Consider the following 17,769-nt stretch of genomic DNA (forward strand, 5'->3'; position numbering starts at 1 on the left):
CAAATACAGTTAAGAAGCGCCAAAGCCATACGCCTCTTGGTAGTGCCACGTGGTCGTGTGGAGCCCAGTCTTCTTGCAACTGTACTGTCTCGTTGTTGGGTACGACGTGATATTCAACGGTAAGGAGAGGTGGGCTACAGAATGGTGTAGCAACTGTCGTCATATGAAGTATGGACAGATGCAGAAAGGAGTAGCAACCAAGTGAACATACGAGATGTGATTGGAAAGTTTCAAGAATGGACCCTCCTACTGCTTACTGGTTTGGCGGGCAGGTACACGGAGGGTGGGGTGTGAGTCATTGCCTTGTCCTTGAACGCCCTCTGACAGGGAACTGCATTTCCTCTATTCAGTTCTAGGTGGCAGCTGGTTGAGTGTCGGTCTGTTAGCGCTTGTTGTCGGAGCTTGTGTGATTTTTTTTTAAACCGGGAAATTTGCTTCTGACAGTTACAAATTATCAAAAACAGCTTTTGGAGATAATTGTGTGAGCCAGTAAAATGTTTTTGTCTGGTTGAACAGATTTAAAAATGGCTTCCAATCATTTGAAGATGAACCACGGTCCGGCTGTCCTTCCACCTCAAAAACGAATGAAAATGAAAGTTCGCGACTTAATGCGCTCTGATCGTGGACTTACAATTACGGAGATTTCTGATGAACTTAATTTAAATTTCTATGCTGTTCAGTCAATTTTAACTGAAGATTTGAACACGCGTTGAGTGTCCGCAAGATTCATTTCAGAAGTGTTATCAAATGACCAGATACAATACCGACTTAAAGTGTGCCAAGAACTGATTAATCGGACTAAAAATGACCCAGATTTGTTAAATAGGGTAATTACAGGTGGCGAATCGTGGGTATATTGATATGATCCTCAAACCAAAATGCAGTCTTCGCAGTGGAAGACTCCAGTTTCACCACGACAGAAAAAAGCACAGCAAAGTCGTCGAGGCTGAAGACAATGTTGGTGACTTTTTTCGATTCTCCCGGTATTGTGCATCTTGAATTAACCCCTGGAGGACTGACAATTAACCAGGAGTACTACAAATGTGTCCTTGAGCGTTTGCGCGAAAAGATGCGGAAGAAAAGGCCTGCATTGTGGATAGACAGGAGTTGGGTGCTACACCATGATAATGCTCCAGCTCATCGTGCCTTCTCCATCGTTGAATTTTTGACCAGATTCAAAATTCCTGTGCGTCCACAACCGCCATATTCCCCTGATTTCACCTCTGCGGACTTCTGCCTGTTTCCTAAACTGAAATTTTCACTGAAAGGGAAGCGATTTAACTACGTTGAAGCCATCCAGTCAAATACGGAGAGCGTCCTTACACTTCAGGAAAAAAATTCCAGGAATGTTTCCAAAAGTAGAAACGACGTTGAAGTCGGTGTGTTCAGTCAAAAGCGGACTATTTTGAAGGAAATGCATGTAAGTACCACCATTGTACAATTACAAGCCCATTTTTAAAACTTCCCAATTACACCTCGCATATACAGAAGAATTAGTTAACTTATATTTCTCCAAGCGAAGGAAGACTGAATACAGATAATGCAGCAAGAAGCAGAGTCCAGCTCATCACTGACAACAAGGAAGAACTGTGATGTTTGATCCGCGACTACATGGCGTCTGCACAGTGTCACAAGGCGAACTGGCTCCTTGGGCAGGTGGGCTGAGTCGCTGCCTCCTGCCATCCCATATTCCGGCGGCAGAGGGCGCTCTTAGTCCACAGCCGCTGGATGCGTGGCTCAGCGGTCGCACACCATTGCGTCCGCTGATCCCGCGCGACCACTGTCAGCGTCTAACGGAAACTTGCAATTCCGTTACCAACAGTAGAGCGCGCGTAAAGTGGTGTCGATATGTGACACCACACTCGTGACCACTGCCGCCAGCAATCAAGTAGAATGCCCACATACTTGCCAAGTCTTTCTGCAGAAGGAACATCCAGCTTTTTGGAGCCCTGTAACACGACCTAGCCCAAAGTCAGTGAGCCTACTAATGGCGTCTTTGTCGCCTTAAAAGCATTCTTGATTAACATCAACTCGCTATGACCAGTCTCGATGGTAACTAACGCTCACGACCGTTACAGCGTGTATTTTCATACTCATAGTATCACTACTAGCGGGACTCTTATGCGAATGGCGTGAAATCTATTATACTTCGTCTTTCAGATGTAGAAACACGCCTACCAACTTCCGGTTACGGCACGTAACTCCTAATTTTTTCCCTTCACTACATATTTTAAATGGATGTAAAGAGAGGCTGTATGCATAAACTACTGTATTCGTTAATTGCTGAAATTGTTTTTCATAAGCAATGCCATCTATTGTCCTGTTAATTATAGCGTGTATGAGTTTAATAGCACAATTAGTTGTTTGAACAATTGTAATATGATGAGCTACTAGTTTTACCCTTATTTCATTTTTAAAATCCGTCAAATTTGTTATACGTATCTGTAAAACTACTATATGTAAATAATAGACATACTGCTGCCCTAGCGCCTTCTTTTTTGGTGACTAATAAAGATCAAGACAAACTGCAAAACGATTTATAAAAAATATCTAAATGGTGCGAAAAGTGACAGTTGACCCTAAATAACGAAAAGTGTGAGGTCATCCACATGAATGCTAAAAGCAATCCGTTAAACTTCAAACCATGAAAAATCAGTCTAATCTAAAAGCCGTAAATTCATCTAAATACCTAGGTATTACAATTACGAACAACTTAAATTGGAAGGAACACATAGAAAATGTTGTGGGGAAGGCTAACCAAAGACTGCGTTTTATTGGCAGGACACTTAGAAAATATGACAGACCTAGTAAGGAAACTGCCTACACTACGCTTGTCCGTCCTCTTTTAGAATACTGCTGCGCGGTGTGGGATCCTTACCAGATAGGACTAACGGAGTACATCGAAAAAGTTCAAAGAAGAGCAGCACGTTTTGTATTATCGCGCAATATGGGAGAGGGTGTCACAGAAATGATACAAGATTTGGGCTGGAAATCATTAAAAGAAAGGCGTTTTTCGTTGCGACGGAATCTTTTCACGAATTTCCAATCACCATTTTCTCCTCCGAATGCGAAAATATTTTGTTGACACCGACCTACATAGGGAGGAACGATCACCACGATAAAATATGGGAAATCAGAACTCGTACGGATTGATATAGGTGTTCATTCTTTCCGCGCGCTATACGAGATTGGAATAATAGATGATTGTAAAGGTGGTTCGATGAACCCTCTGCCAGGCACTTAAATGTGATTTGCAGAGTATCCATGTAGATGTAGATGTAGATGCAGATGAAATCCAAGATTCCTCACGTCCCGCCTAGCTGTCATAATACTTTCAGTGGATCTAATGCAGTTTGGAATTCCTATGTGATGGTCTGGTAGAACTCTACCTATTAAACATTACGACCCTCTTCAATTGTCGGCGGTCTCTGTCAGTCAACAGACGAGGTCAGCCTGTACGCTTTTGTGCTATACTTGTCCCTTCACGTTCCCACATCAGTATCAAATCGGTAACAGTGGACCTAAGGATGTTTAGGAGTGTGGAAATCTCGCGTACAGACGTATGACACAAGTGAACCCAATTACTGACCACGTTCGAAGTCCGTGAGTCCCGCGGAGCGCCCCATTCTGCTCTCCCACGATGTCTAATGACTACTGAGGTCGCTGATGTGGAGTACCTGACCGTAGGTGGCAGCACAATGCACCTAATATGAAAAACGTATGTTTTTGGGGGTTTCCGGATACTTTTGATCGCATAGTGTATATATTTTATATCACGTCTTCGTCTATATGGTGTATCTACTTTTACTAGTATTTCAGGGGTCTTTCATAACTTTACATTGTCGAAAGCTTTTTCCATGTCGAAAAACCCAACGAAAATATCTTAGTTTTTGTTAGTTGTTGCTTCAGTACTATGTAAAACGCCGGATCTCCATCTATCGTGCCTTCAAATAACCTAAACCCAAATCCATCGACGTCTAACAGATCTTCATTCTTTATTCATTTTTTGTGTTTTCTTCTCGTCAGGAATTAGCATATATGAGCCGTGAATCTGTTTATACAGTAGTTCTCTCATGGCTAGCTCTAATCGTCTTTGAAATTATTTGGTTCGTATTCTTCGGAATTTTCGGTGTTATGCAACCATTATCATACAAGCTGCTCACTAACTTCATCAATCGTTTTGATTGTCACTTCTGTCAACGATTGTAGCTATAAAGCAGAAATATAATCTACCCTTTCTGCGTCGACAGATCCCAATTCTTCCAAAGCTCTGCGGAACACTGCCTCTCAGTCGATCCTTTCTTCCTCCTATTCGACACTCACTTCTTCTTGTATCACGTTAGAGAACAATTATTGCCAGTCATAGACGCCCTCATTGTCTTTTTCCCCCTATGGATTAAAAGTGGAATATGTTATTTACTGTAAATGTTGACAGCTTTCCTTTCAAATTTTGCTAAAATCATATTTACTTTTATACAAGCAGAAGTTGTTCTTCCGAAGTCCTTTTACTTTCCATTCCTTCAAATTCTTGTTGCAATCGTCTAGCATTAGCTTCTTTATACGAAGGTATGCTGAAAAGTAATGCTATCGAATCATTTACGTGTAAATTCTTAACAACGTCCGAATGAAACAGACATTCTACATCTTTATGCTTCATGTTTACATATTTGCAGCCTTCTCCCACTAGCATGTAACACCGCTGTGTGTAACATAACTGGCGGTGTCTGAGAAATATCGTGCTGTAATAGAGATTCGAGTTTGAAGAGTTCGTCCACACGAATTGTGCTTTTTGATACTATCGTGACATGCATGCAATTTTTGCTGATGCATACCAACACTCACCACAACACTCCTTCAATAAATTAAATACAACGTTACTCCCTTGCGTTAATTGTTACAAGCTCTTGAATCTGCATGCGACTGATGTGCTCCTTATAATTTTTACTAAAATATAAGTAATAACTCCAGTATAAGGCATTTTAGAAGAGGAAAGTAACGTGTCGGACATATGGCAAAACTGTATTCTTCTTGTAAAATTACACTACTGGCCATTAAAATTGCTACACCAAGAAGAAATGCAGATGATAAACGGGTATTCATTGGACAAATATATTATACTAGAACTGACATGTGATTACATTTTCACGCAATTTGGTTGCATACATCCTGAGAGATCAGTACCGAGAACAACCACCTCTGGCCGTAACAACGGCCTTGATACGCCTGGGCATTGAGTCAAACAAAGCTTGGATGGTATGTACACGTACAGCTGCCCATGCAGCTTAAACACGATACCACAGTTCATCAAGAGTAGTGAGTGGCGTATTGTGAAAAGCCAGTTGCTCGGCCACCATTGACCAGACGTTTTAAATTGGTGAGAGATCTGGAGAATGTGCTGCCCAGGGCAGCAGTCGATAATTTTCTGTATCCAGAAAGGCCCGTACACGACCTGCAGCATGCGGTCATGCATTATCCTGCTGAAATGTAGGGATTCGCAAGGATCGAATGTACGGTAGAGCTACGAGTCGTAAGACATCTGAAATGTAACGTCCACTGTTCAAAGGGTCGTCAATGCGAACAAGAGGTGACCGAGAGGTGTGACCAATGGCACCCCATACCATCACGCCGGGTGATACGCCAGTATGGCGATGACGAATACACGCTTCCAATGTGCGTTCACCGCGATGTCACCAAAAACGGTCGCGACCATCATGATGCTGTAAACACAACCTGGATTCATCCGAAAAAATGACGTTTTGCCATTCGTGCACCCAGGTTCGTCGTTGACTACACCACCGCAGGCGCTCCTGTCTGTGATGGAGCGTCAAGGGTAACCGCAGCCATGGTCTCCGATCTGATAGTCCATGCTGCTGCAAACATCGTCGAACTGTTCGTGCAGATGGGTGTTGTCTTGCAAACGTCCCCATCTGTTGACTCAGGGATCGAGACGTGGCTGCACGATCCGTTACAGCCATGCGGATAAGATGCCTGTCATCTCGACTGCTAGTGATATGAAGCCGTTGGGATCCAGCACGGCGTTTCGTATTACTCTCCAGAAACAACCGATTCCATACTCTGCTTACAGTCATTGGATCTCGACCAACGCGAGCAGCAATTTCACGATACGATAAACCGCAGTCGCAATATGCTACAATCCGACCTTTATCAAAGTCGGAAACGTGATGGTACGCATTTCTCCTCCTTACACGAGGCATCACAACAACGTTTCTCCAGGCAACGCCGGTCAACTGCTGTTTGTGTATGAGAAATAGGTTGGAAACTTTCCGCATGTCAGCGCGTTGTAGGTGTCGCCAAAGGCGCCAGCCTTGTGTGAATGCTCTGAAAAGCTAATCATTTGCATATCACAGCATCTTCTTCCTGTCGGTTAAATTTCGCGTCTGTAGCACGTCATCTTTGTGGTGTAGCAATTTTAATGGCCAGTAGTTTATTTTCCTCCATTTCCAAACGGCAGTCTGGCCCTGCAGTTTGGCGTTCTTATTAGTGTTAACCAAATGTTCACACAAACATGTGTTATGGTCAAGTGATGAGAAACGTGTGTAGTTCAACCACGATATTATTGCACTTGCTCGTTACAGGAAACACATGGTGACATCACAGTAAGCAAACTCAGTTGTGTGTAAGGTAAACGAATCGCATTGTCAATGTTTTCATGTAAGTTGTGCTTTTATACCATCAACTTTGATTACGCACTTACCTACTATGAGGCAACCGAAGCTGCCTCACTCCCAGGTGCAATAATATTGTAACCGACTTATATATTAAAAGTGTTATATTTGACGAGAATAATTTCAAAAGATAATTAGGGTAACAAGTTTTCATATTTTCGTTTTACAGGTCAGCTGCTGCGTTTACTGTTTTCACCCTACTTTTCAGCAACAGTAATTTCGGAGTGAATCCATTTGTTGCATTCATAGGAAAAGGATCACTGCAACTAGTTGCATTGTACGTGAGCCACGTTGTCGGAAACAAGTTCGGGAGACGGGTAACACAATGTCTGGTGCTAATGTCTATTGGTTTCTTCTGCATCATTCTCGTATTCTTAACCACAGGTAGCTCTTTGTTTAATCCTTTCTTGCACATTTCCTACTAGAAACTGATTTAGAAATATGTTCAGGGGAAAGGAAACGTTCAATATTGTTAGACTGTACTTATAAGCGATTTCGGTAGTCTTTAATTTATACAGATTTAGTGTTTTGTTATTTCAATGAAGTGACTCTTTTACAGGACATTCAACCCAGTGGATCATAACTACATTTTCGCTATTGCTACTGTTTTGCTGCGAGTGTTCGTATTCACTCTCAAACCTGCAGAGCTTGGAATTACATCCAACGAGTATACGACAAATAGGAATCGCAATTGAGTACGTCTTCGTTCAATGCACTCTGACTGCTCCACCTCATCTTGCTCACTTGGTACGTACCCGCACGATGACAGCTGCACGTATCCAGGCTCATGCAGTGTCCTCTATTGCAAACTTAGTGATGTGAATGAATCCATTTGAATTATTAGAATACCTCCCAGCGTAAAACTAGACTCATCATTTTCGTACTAGATCTGTGCAACATGAAAATTCATTCTGTTCTTTAAGATTCTTGTCAAGTTTTTTCTTTTGGCAATATAAATTTAAAGTTCCTCAAGACGTTAGGTACAGCCCTTCGTTTGCCCTAAGCAAAATCACCATGTCGTTGTCAGTACTAGTGATTCATGGTTGTGCGCTGATAAATGCTTACTTAATGCAGTTTTACTAAGCGTGAGGAGATGGTATTGAAGCACGTTTCAAATGTTCGTACCGTCTGGCCAGTGCAGTTCTTTTTCAACGTCATCACACGTTTTCTTATAAACACTGGAGTATAAGTACTCATTCTTTCCTTGTGAAGTCTGCTGACATCCCAACGAATTTTCAGTTGCAAAGACAAATTGCACGTTAGCTTTACGTAGAGACCTTTAGATTATTTTTAAGCTGTGCCACGATAAGCCATTCTTATAAAATGGCACTTCTTCCTTAATTTAGGGTCATGTCGCTGACGCTTAAGTTTATTGTGTTTGTGCAAACTGTAGAATTACCACACCCATTTGCTACCATAATCTACTTCAAGATCACGATCTGCTTGTCATATATTCCTTTGCCCAAGGTAGTCGTATCACCCTTCTCAACAATGAATGAAAATTGCTTTCTTACACCAGTTAAGATGACATGATGCTGCAGAGATTATAGTCTCGGTGCATGTGGGTTTTCGAAAGATGCCGAATTTGTGTTTACATTTACCTTTTGAAATGGTTAAGTCAAGATAATTCAGGATATTATCGTTTTCCACTTATAAGGTAAACTACATTTCGGATCCATGGTACACATCTTCTCAGCCACCTGTCTGATTTTACCCCTTCCCATGGAATAAAATTATACAGTCATTGACATCCCTCTTGCAGTGAAAGACTCGACTTTTAACTATTGGATATTTTCGTAAAAAGTTAATTTCCAAGTCGTTGAGAAAGATTTCTTTAACAGTACCAGGCAGACTGTTACCCATTGCCACTCGCTCAACCTGCTGTAATACCCTGTTGTTAAACATGAAGAAACTGGTAGATAGTGTGAACTCCAGAAACTTAACTAGTTCTGAAATTTCACCTAAACTGGTTTTATTACACATGAATAAGTTGTTTATAATTATCAGAAGTTTCTTTCATCACTAAATTAGTATCAAATTCTTAACATCAAGCTAAGCTAGTACCGTATCATGAGATATATCTATATCTTTAATTTGATCAAGTATTTTGTAGCCTTTCTATAACGTAAAATGTATTGGGGAATGTATACATGACTCTCAGTCATTTTTTTGAACTTGATTGAGAAGGTAGCAAGAAATATCCAGTTGTTGGCAAAACACTTCAAGCAAAAACAAAAAAGAAAGAAAAAGAATTACGAAAACGTCCATTATTAGGAAGTCAATGATGCTATAATTTTATTCCATGACAATGGGGAAGAATTTAAGCAGATGGCTGACAAAATGTGTACCATGATTCCGAATATACAGTTGACTCTAGAAATAGAGAAGTCATTATCTTGACTTAACCATTTCAAAAGCTAATCAGATCACCATCTTAGAAAACTTACATCCACTGCTACTATAATCCCAGAATATTGTGTCATTCTAAGCGGTAAAAGGAAGCCTATTTTCACGCCACGTTTTGTTAGTTGATACGACTGCTTTTGGCTCTTGACAAGATAGATATGGAGATTGAGGTACTGAAGCAGATTGTGGTAGGAAATGGGTATGGCAGGTCTATGGTTATGTGCACACTCAATAAATTAAAGCGTTCACAACATGAACATAAAAAATTAATAAGGATGAACCGTTACTTAGTCAGCTTGACTTAAAATGGCACAACTTCTAATAAAATAGGAAGGTCCCTACATACAAGTTGCCTTTATAACTGAAAATTCTTTGAGATTAACGGTTAGATAAAACATTTCACAAGGAAAGAATAAATTCTCACACTGCCATATTTATAAGGTCACATCTGATGACAGTCAAAAGACCTGAATTGGACAGGCGGGACAAACATTTAAAATGGCTCTAATGAATACATGCTTACTCAAAGTAAAACTGACCTATGTACTCATTTATTAATGCACAAACATGAAATCACTAATATACACTCCTGGAAATTGAAATAAGAACACCGTGAATTCATTGTCCCAGGAAGGGGAAACTTTATTGACACATTCCTGGGGTCAGATACATCACATGATCACACTGACAGAACCACAGGCACATAGACACAGGCAACAGAGCATGCACAATGTCGGCACTAGTACAGTGTATATCCACCTTTCGCAGCAATGCAGGCTGCTATTCTCCCAAGGAGACGATCGTACAGATGCTGGATGTAGTCCTGTGGAACGGCTTGCCATGCCATTTCCACCTGGCGCCTCAGTTGGACCAGCGTTCGTGCTGGACGTGCAGACCGCGTGAGACGACGCTTCATCCAGTCCCAAACATGCTCAATGGGGGACAGATCTGGAGATCTTGATGGCCAGGGTAGTTGACTTACACCTTCTAGAGCACGTTGGGTGGCACGGGATACATGCGGACGTGCATTGTCCTGTTGGAACAGCAAGTTCCCTTGCCGGTCTAGGAATGATAGAACGATGGGTTCGATGACGGTTTGGATGTACCGTGCACTATTCAGTGTCCCCTCGACGATCACCAGTGGTGTACGGCCAGTGTAGGAGATCGCTCCCCACACCATGATGCAGGGTGTTGGCCCTGTGTGCCTCGGTCGTATGCAGTCCTGATTGTGGCGCTCACCTGCACGGCGCCAAACACGCATACGACCATCATTGGCACCAAGGCAGAAGCGACTCTCATCGCTGGAGACGACACGTCTCCATTCGTCCCTCCATTCACGCCTGTCGCGACACCACTGGAGGCGGGCTGCACGATGTTGGGGCGTGAGCGGAAGACGGCCTAACGGTGTGCGGGACCGTAGCCCAGCTTCATGGAGACGGTTGCGAATGGTCCTCGCCGATACCCCAGGAGCAACAGTGTCCCTAATTTGCTGGGAAGTGGCGGTGCGGTCCCCTACGGCACTGTGTAGGATCCTACGGTCTTGGCGTGCATCCGTGCGTCGCTGCGGTCCGGTTCCAGGTCGACGGGCACGTGCACCTTCCGCCGACCACTGGCGACAACATCGATGTACTGTGGAGACCTCACGCCCCACGTGTTGAGCAATTCGGCGGTACGTCCACCCAGCCTCCCGCATGCCCACTATACGCCCTCGCTCAAAGTCCGTCAACTGCACATACGGTTCACGTCCACGCTGTCGCGCCATGCTACCAGTGTTAAAGACTGCGATGGAGCTCCGTATGCCACGGCAAACTGGCTGACACTGACGGCGGCGATGCACAAATGCTGCGCAGCTAGCGCCATTCGACGGCCAACACCGCGGTTCCTGGTGTGTCCGCTGTGCCGTGCGTGTGATCATTGCTTGTACAGCCCTCTCGCAGTGTCCGGAGCAAGTATGGTGGGTCTGACACACCGGTGTCAATGTGTTTTTTTTTTCCATTTCCAGGAGTGTAGACAGTAACTTGGAGGTTTTGGTTAGTGCAAGCAAAGAACTGTACGTTGAAATCAGTAGATATGTATTGGGGTTTCTGCCCCACTGGCCCCAGATCATAGAATCTATTGAAATCCATATATCGACCCTATGAGACCAACACCACTTAGCTAAAGGAACAAGAGCATGATAATGAATACAAAATAAAACGAAGAAGTAATAGTAATAAGAACAGGAGAAGAACTATTTCTTTCAAGAACACCACCAAAGTAGAAGAATTAAAGGAATAAAGAAGATACAATTCAAACCCATTAAAATCAGAGCACTGCAACTCCAATTGAAACAAAACCAAATCGAAATAAATAAGTCACTTATAGAAAAATCTAAATCAAATCGCAAGTAAATACAACACATCGATATGAAGACAAAAACTAAAATAAAATGAATAACTAAGAGTAAACACATCAAAACAGTTGGCTGTTACCCTTCTTTCAATGAGTTTTTATTAACAAACAAACCAGAAAACGAAGACCCTCACCTATAACGAGAAAGAACGAACCCAGTGAACCACGACCAGTAACATTTGTACATTAACAGTTACTAAAGTCCACAACAATGAAATTAAGTCGAATAAATACAATACAATCAGGATGAATAAATAAAAGAAACAATGAAATATAGTCGAATCAATATAACTACACACATCAGAGCAATGACAATACAAACAAAATAAAATGAAGACACTTGCACACTCCATGGTAAAGATGTGACTGATATACTTGAAAAAACAGATATGGGTCAAGAAATTAGCAAACATGTAGACATAGAAAATAATAAAACACACGAACAAGTGAGACCCAGTGAAACCCCTGGTTTGCCCAGTCAAAACTGAGGGTCTATCCAGCCAAAAACGACAAGTATTATTTTAACGAAAGAAGAACTATTTTTATTAACCAGTTGGTTTATATTCTCTAATTTTTTAAACTAATGAATGAATTAAACTCCACCATCAAAATCGAAAAATGCGCGCTTCATTATTGTTGTTTAAGACGGTGATGTACAGATTATAGATCACGTTAAAACTAAATACCAAAAAACATATACACAAATAAAGGAGAACAAATTGTTCCTCTCTTCAAATAAACAAACAACAAAGGGTAGCAATTCGCTACTCTCTTCAAATAAACAAACAACAAAGGGCAAAAAATCGGAAAACATTTGAAGAATTAAAGAGTCTATACTGTAGACTCTCTTCTGGCTCAAAGAGTCTATACTGTACACTCTCTTCAAAAACACATCCTCACACTATCTTTATCAAAGAACGTGGCTTGTATTCTATAGTTATAAAGCTAGTATGAAAGAAGCAGATAAACCATATGCGGTGAAACATGGTTCTCTTTCTAACCAGGGAGCAGTGAAACATGGCCTCCTTTAAAATAACAACTGTAAACAATTCAGACTTGCCAAAACGGCGGGGTTAAAACGAAATGAACAAGTTCACAGTACAAAAATGAAATAAAAAGAAATCAAATCTGAAAATCGTTCTCAAAAACGACAAAAACCTTCGGCGCCATGGAAGAAAATCCCAGAGGGATTTTTTCAACTTCTCTTTATCTCATCTCTATCCTCCGGGGTTTTTTCGAAGTCTTCTCATAGTCTAAGTTCCATTACCAGGTAGTCTTCGAGCGACTTGATGGTACCTGCCCTTCCTCATCTGTCACCTGTCGTCTTTAATTGAGGGGGCAGAGCTCCAGACAGCAGTGTCTTGATGAATGATGATCCCCATTGCTTGGCTTGGCCAGACCCAACTCCCAGCCTGGGGCAACCGGGAGCTCAAGCAGTCCTTTACATTTTGTATATATAGTTGGTATTCTAGTGATAAAGTACATTCTAAAAGCTCTACATTCATCAGCTTATTCTGGACGTAAATATATAATTTCCTTCACATTATTGTATTTCATTTGGAGAGACGAAATCTAAAGCACATGTAAATGTTAGTATGAATAAATAAAACAACATTTAAAAATCCCTAATTTGTGTTTAAAGTGAAACACGATCCCCTAGTAATTAAACGGAACAAACATGAGTGCTATCTGTTAATGGAAGCTCGAAACTAGTACGTGTCTCAGTTTCCCGTTTCAATGCATGAATCAGCGCCGCGGTTCTGTGCGAGACAGCGAGGCTAACAAGGTCACTAGCTGGTTGCATCACACACAGCGCAAAAAGCACGCCAAGGCTGACAGCTATCGTTTCCTCCTATGATTACACAGCAACGTTGTAGCGCCTCTCATTAAAACCGGATTTTATGGATACACCCATAAAAACATCGTAAACTAAACTTAACAAACAATTATTTACAAACAGCAGCACATTTTCCTTTTTGTGTACATAACACCAGTGATACCAGCCGATGCTAACTTTCCATTCCAATCAGAATCTTTACTAAAAACATTAGCCAACACTTTATCTTGTAGGACTTTATCTGCCTCATGTCTCTTACTTAAATCTTTATTCTCGTGATAAGCTATATTGTGTTCTTTACAAGCTTCATCTAACCTATTAATTTCTTCATCTCCACTGTTTAATCGTTCTTCCAGCTTTGTAAATGGACCACAGTAGTTATAACCAGGAATGTGAAGCTCAGGCATTTTAAGATTATTCAAAACCCAATTAACTATTCCTTTGCCATATTTCTTATTTTCCCAGAATGATGGTGGTAACATGTTTAAGAATTTTATAACGTATGATGTACCTTTAAGGCTATTAATCACAAAATCGTTACACTTCAACGTTAACATTTTCATTATTGCAACTTTCTCATTTCGAAAATTATTGTTTCCTGCTTTCTCTTCACCATCATTAACAGCCACAAGATAAATTAAGTCTCTAACATCGTTCATCCAAATATATTCGATTGGCAGCTCATTACGTTCTTTAACAAAACCTTTACCTCTTTCTGATCTTGGAGTACTAGTTTCAAAAGTTGATTCTGAGCTACTATCGTTTCTACAGTGTTTTCCAAGAATGTGCTTAATTATTGATTTGTATTTTGCCCCTCTACTCCATCTAGGCTTCCCATTACAAAAAATGCGTTTGATTCAAGTAAGATTTCTGCGTAATTTTGTAAATCATCTTCATCAAATTTATCATCAAGATCATTGAAAGTAATATACTTTTGGGTAAGAAGATTCATTAATCCGTCAGTGGCTTGATATTCTTTTCTTTGTACAATTAAATAATCGTAGTGTCTTCCTCCAATAGTTAATGTATCAAATTTTACAGGTTCATCAACAACATATTTTTCAGTGCCTATTGATTTTAAACCAAAAATTTAGTCATTGCAGTTGTTCAGGTGTCCCAGTAAATGTGATCCTATAAAAGTTGGTTTTGGTTTCGGTTTTGGAGTTGCTAGTCCTTCTGATTCGTCATCTTGTTGATAATCATAAGCCATTTGACTTGCTATGTATTTCATTTCACTTTTCTTAGTTTCTTCATCATAATCACGAAGCATATTATCTACTTCCCATTCGTTTAATGTTCTATTGATTCCCAAATCTTCACTTGTATTAAATTGAAATGGAATAAGGTCTTTATTCTCAAGAGCTTTATCTAGTTTGCTTTCAAGTCGTTCACCAAGGTTACCAATTGCATCAATCACAGGTTGTTCCTGTTTTTTGTATTTGTCATATTCATCAACTCTTTTGTTTGTAAATCCTCTAAACCTATCCCTTAAATATTCCCTCATTTTAATTGCTTCTCGTGCTTTATTTACATCATTAGGATTCTTCATTTTATTAACCATTTATTATACAAAATAATAAAACGTAAACACAACGTAAACGTAACGTAAATGCAACGTGAGTAACCTCATACACAACTTAAACGTAACGCAAAAAAACGTAAACATTACGCAATCTTGAAACTTTTTTGCTTCTGGTTTCTTGTTCCATAATTAATTAGTGTAAACCAGGTTCTTGCAAGCTTGATGGTTATATAACCATAAAGCACTATTCTTTCAATTGGTCTAACATATAATGAAAAAAGAAGCATTAGACTAAAGATTCAAGCTGAGAGAGAACAGTTTTTAAATTATTAACTACTTGTGCGACTGTTTCAGGTTGTTTTTTGCATTCTATTCCAAATGTTGAGAAATTATAATTTTCAACTTTAACCAATGTGATTGTGAACTCGTTAAAAAGGAATACTTTGCCATTTTTAATGAAATGCAATAGCCTGTCAACATACCTAAATACAGAATCAGTGGCTGTCAGTATGCCTGGGAAGTCACTAAGAAAACTGTATCTTTTAACTGTATGTTTACATTCATTCAGTTCAAGATAGTAAACATCATCATAGAAGACAAAAGTTCTCACTGTGTACATATTTACAACCCCATTTATTTTGGTATTCGTTTGAGTTCCTATATCAGGCAAGGTTTTTGGATAACCACTAACAATCCATAAGTCTGGAAACGTTATCATGTACACTATGTTGTTTATAAAGAGAACAACTTCACCAGATGGACGTTGATAAATAGTGGTAATCTGAGATTTACGAAGCCATACCATTAAACCCACCAACTTACAGGGTAATGGATTTAAGTGGAGAATGTGTTGAAGGTTTGTTTTATGAACCTGAATTGCTTAAGATAAAATATCCAGATGTTTGTTTGGTTGAGAAGGTGTTGAAAAAGAAAGGTGACAAAGTGTTTGTTAAGTGGTTAGGTTTCAATAGTTCTCATAACTCGGATTAATAAATCAAGCGTTCTTGTTTAAACAGCTTTGATGGTTAATACCATAAAAGCACAAATAAATTATCTTAGTTCATTACATAATAAATGGATAATTTGATTGATTTACAGAATAACGTTTTTACATTTAAAACAAGATCTGTTAGTTTTATTACTACTGTTTAAGATAACGATGTTAAGATATGGTTAAAGGTAAGGATGTAGCAGAGATTCTAGAATATAAAAATATGCATGAAGCAATTAGATATCATGTCAAACTTAAATATCAAAAAACATTCTAACAACTAAGGGAGGAGCGATTTGCTTCCCCTTTAAATGAACAAACAAAAGGGAGGAGAAGATTAGACCTCCCTTTAAACGAACAACCACACACAGTTTTTATCAATAAACCTGGTTTATATTCTTTAGTTATGGAGTATAACTTGAAAGAAGCAGAAAATTTCATGATTGGGTTTATAAGGAAGTTTTACCATCAATAAGAAAGACAGGTCAATACCAACTAACAAATACAATTAAACAACTAGAAGGAGAGAACAAACAACTAAGATCAAAAGAAGCTACCCCATCGCATATTACAGCTGTTTTAAAGGCAGCAACTAATCCTATTTCTTGCGATTATTTGTTTTCATTAGGTGCCGTTAAAGACCTTCGCAAAGAGTTTCACATTAATGATGTTATTGATGATAACTGCATTGTGTGTAAATATGATAAAACGAAAGACTTAGAAGAAAGAACAAAATACCACATTAAATCGTATGGCGGTATCAAAAATGTAGTATTAACTCTTGAATGTTTTTCTTATATTGATCCACTGTATGTAACAAACGCGGAAAGTTCCATCTCTAAACACTTTGACACATTAGGTGCAAAGATTGATTATAGAAACTTCAAAGAGCTAATTGTGCTTAATAAGAAACAACTCAAAAGGACAATAGGATATTATGAAGAATTAAACAACAAGTGTGGCTTTGACCTTCAAAAATTAGTAAACAAACGAGACTGGCATACATCACAACCAAAACTGAAAAACATAATAATAGGCAAACTCAAAACAGAAACAGAAATGGAAAGGTGTAAACACAAAAACATCTTATTACAAAAACAACTCGAGGCTGTGCTTGAAAGACAGTTATGAAAGGTTAGGTTTTACATGAACACTGTTAAGCTTGGGCTTTAATGGTTAATACCATAAAAGCAGATATGAAACTAAGATTTAAAACTTAAAAGCAGTTACTCACTATCGCTAATTTCTGGTTCTGATTGTTTTTCATTTGATTTTCCTGTAAATTCAATCTTGTGAAAACTTCCACTGTCACTTAAATTGATATAATTGTTCTTTACCATCGTTAATAACTTTTCTGTTTTTTTTTTATCAAATGCTTCATTGTAACGATCAGGTAAAATTACCTTGTAGTCGTCTATGTAAACAACGACCTTAGCTCCAACTTTAGTTTTAAGTAGTTCAGTCTTTTTGATTAATAGTGTTTCGTTTAGTGGAAGTTCATTTAGGCTCTTGAATGGGATATTTGGTTTACCTTCATCCTATTTATTATAAGAGTAAAAATATTTTTTAATTTCATTTTTGTTTTTGTGATGTTCAAGGTGAAACCAGTTCTTCTTGAGTACCATATTGATCATCAGAAATAGTTGGTTTATCAAAATCAAATACATCATCAGTAGTTATGTCAGTTTTGTTGTTATTGTTGGATTGTCTTATAATAGTTCTGCATAAAGGACAAGTGTTGTTATCTCTTAACACAGTAAGCTTACACTCAGTCCAAAACACACGATTGCACGAGGTTTTACACATTAGAGTTTTTGTTTCTTTACACACTGGACATTCATCTGAGTTCTCTATCGCAGTTAAACCAGTTTAAAGTAACAACAGTTTGTTGTTGAGGGATGGGCTGACACTTTCATTACATCTTAAGAATAGAACC

The 17,769-nt window shown here is 39.3% G+C and overlaps 1 protein-coding gene across 1 annotated transcript in view; it reads left to right on the plus strand.

Annotated features, from left to right (window-relative positions):
* Positions 1-17,769, plus strand: part of LOC126176437 (solute carrier family 22 member 13-like) — a 123,634-nt gene that overhangs the window by 96,938 nt on the left and 8,927 nt on the right. The window contains exons 5-6 of the mRNA XM_049923594.1: positions 6,856-7,070; positions 7,246-7,433. Of these exons, the coding sequence (XP_049779551.1) occupies positions 6,856-7,070; positions 7,246-7,433 (403 nt within the window). The remainder of the gene's footprint in view (positions 1-6,855; positions 7,071-7,245; positions 7,434-17,769) is intronic.

The sequence above is a fragment of the Schistocerca cancellata genome, chromosome 3 (assembly GCF_023864275.1).
Source record: "Schistocerca cancellata isolate TAMUIC-IGC-003103 chromosome 3, iqSchCanc2.1, whole genome shotgun sequence".
Taxonomy (NCBI): Eukaryota; Metazoa; Arthropoda; class Insecta; order Orthoptera; family Acrididae; genus Schistocerca; species Schistocerca cancellata.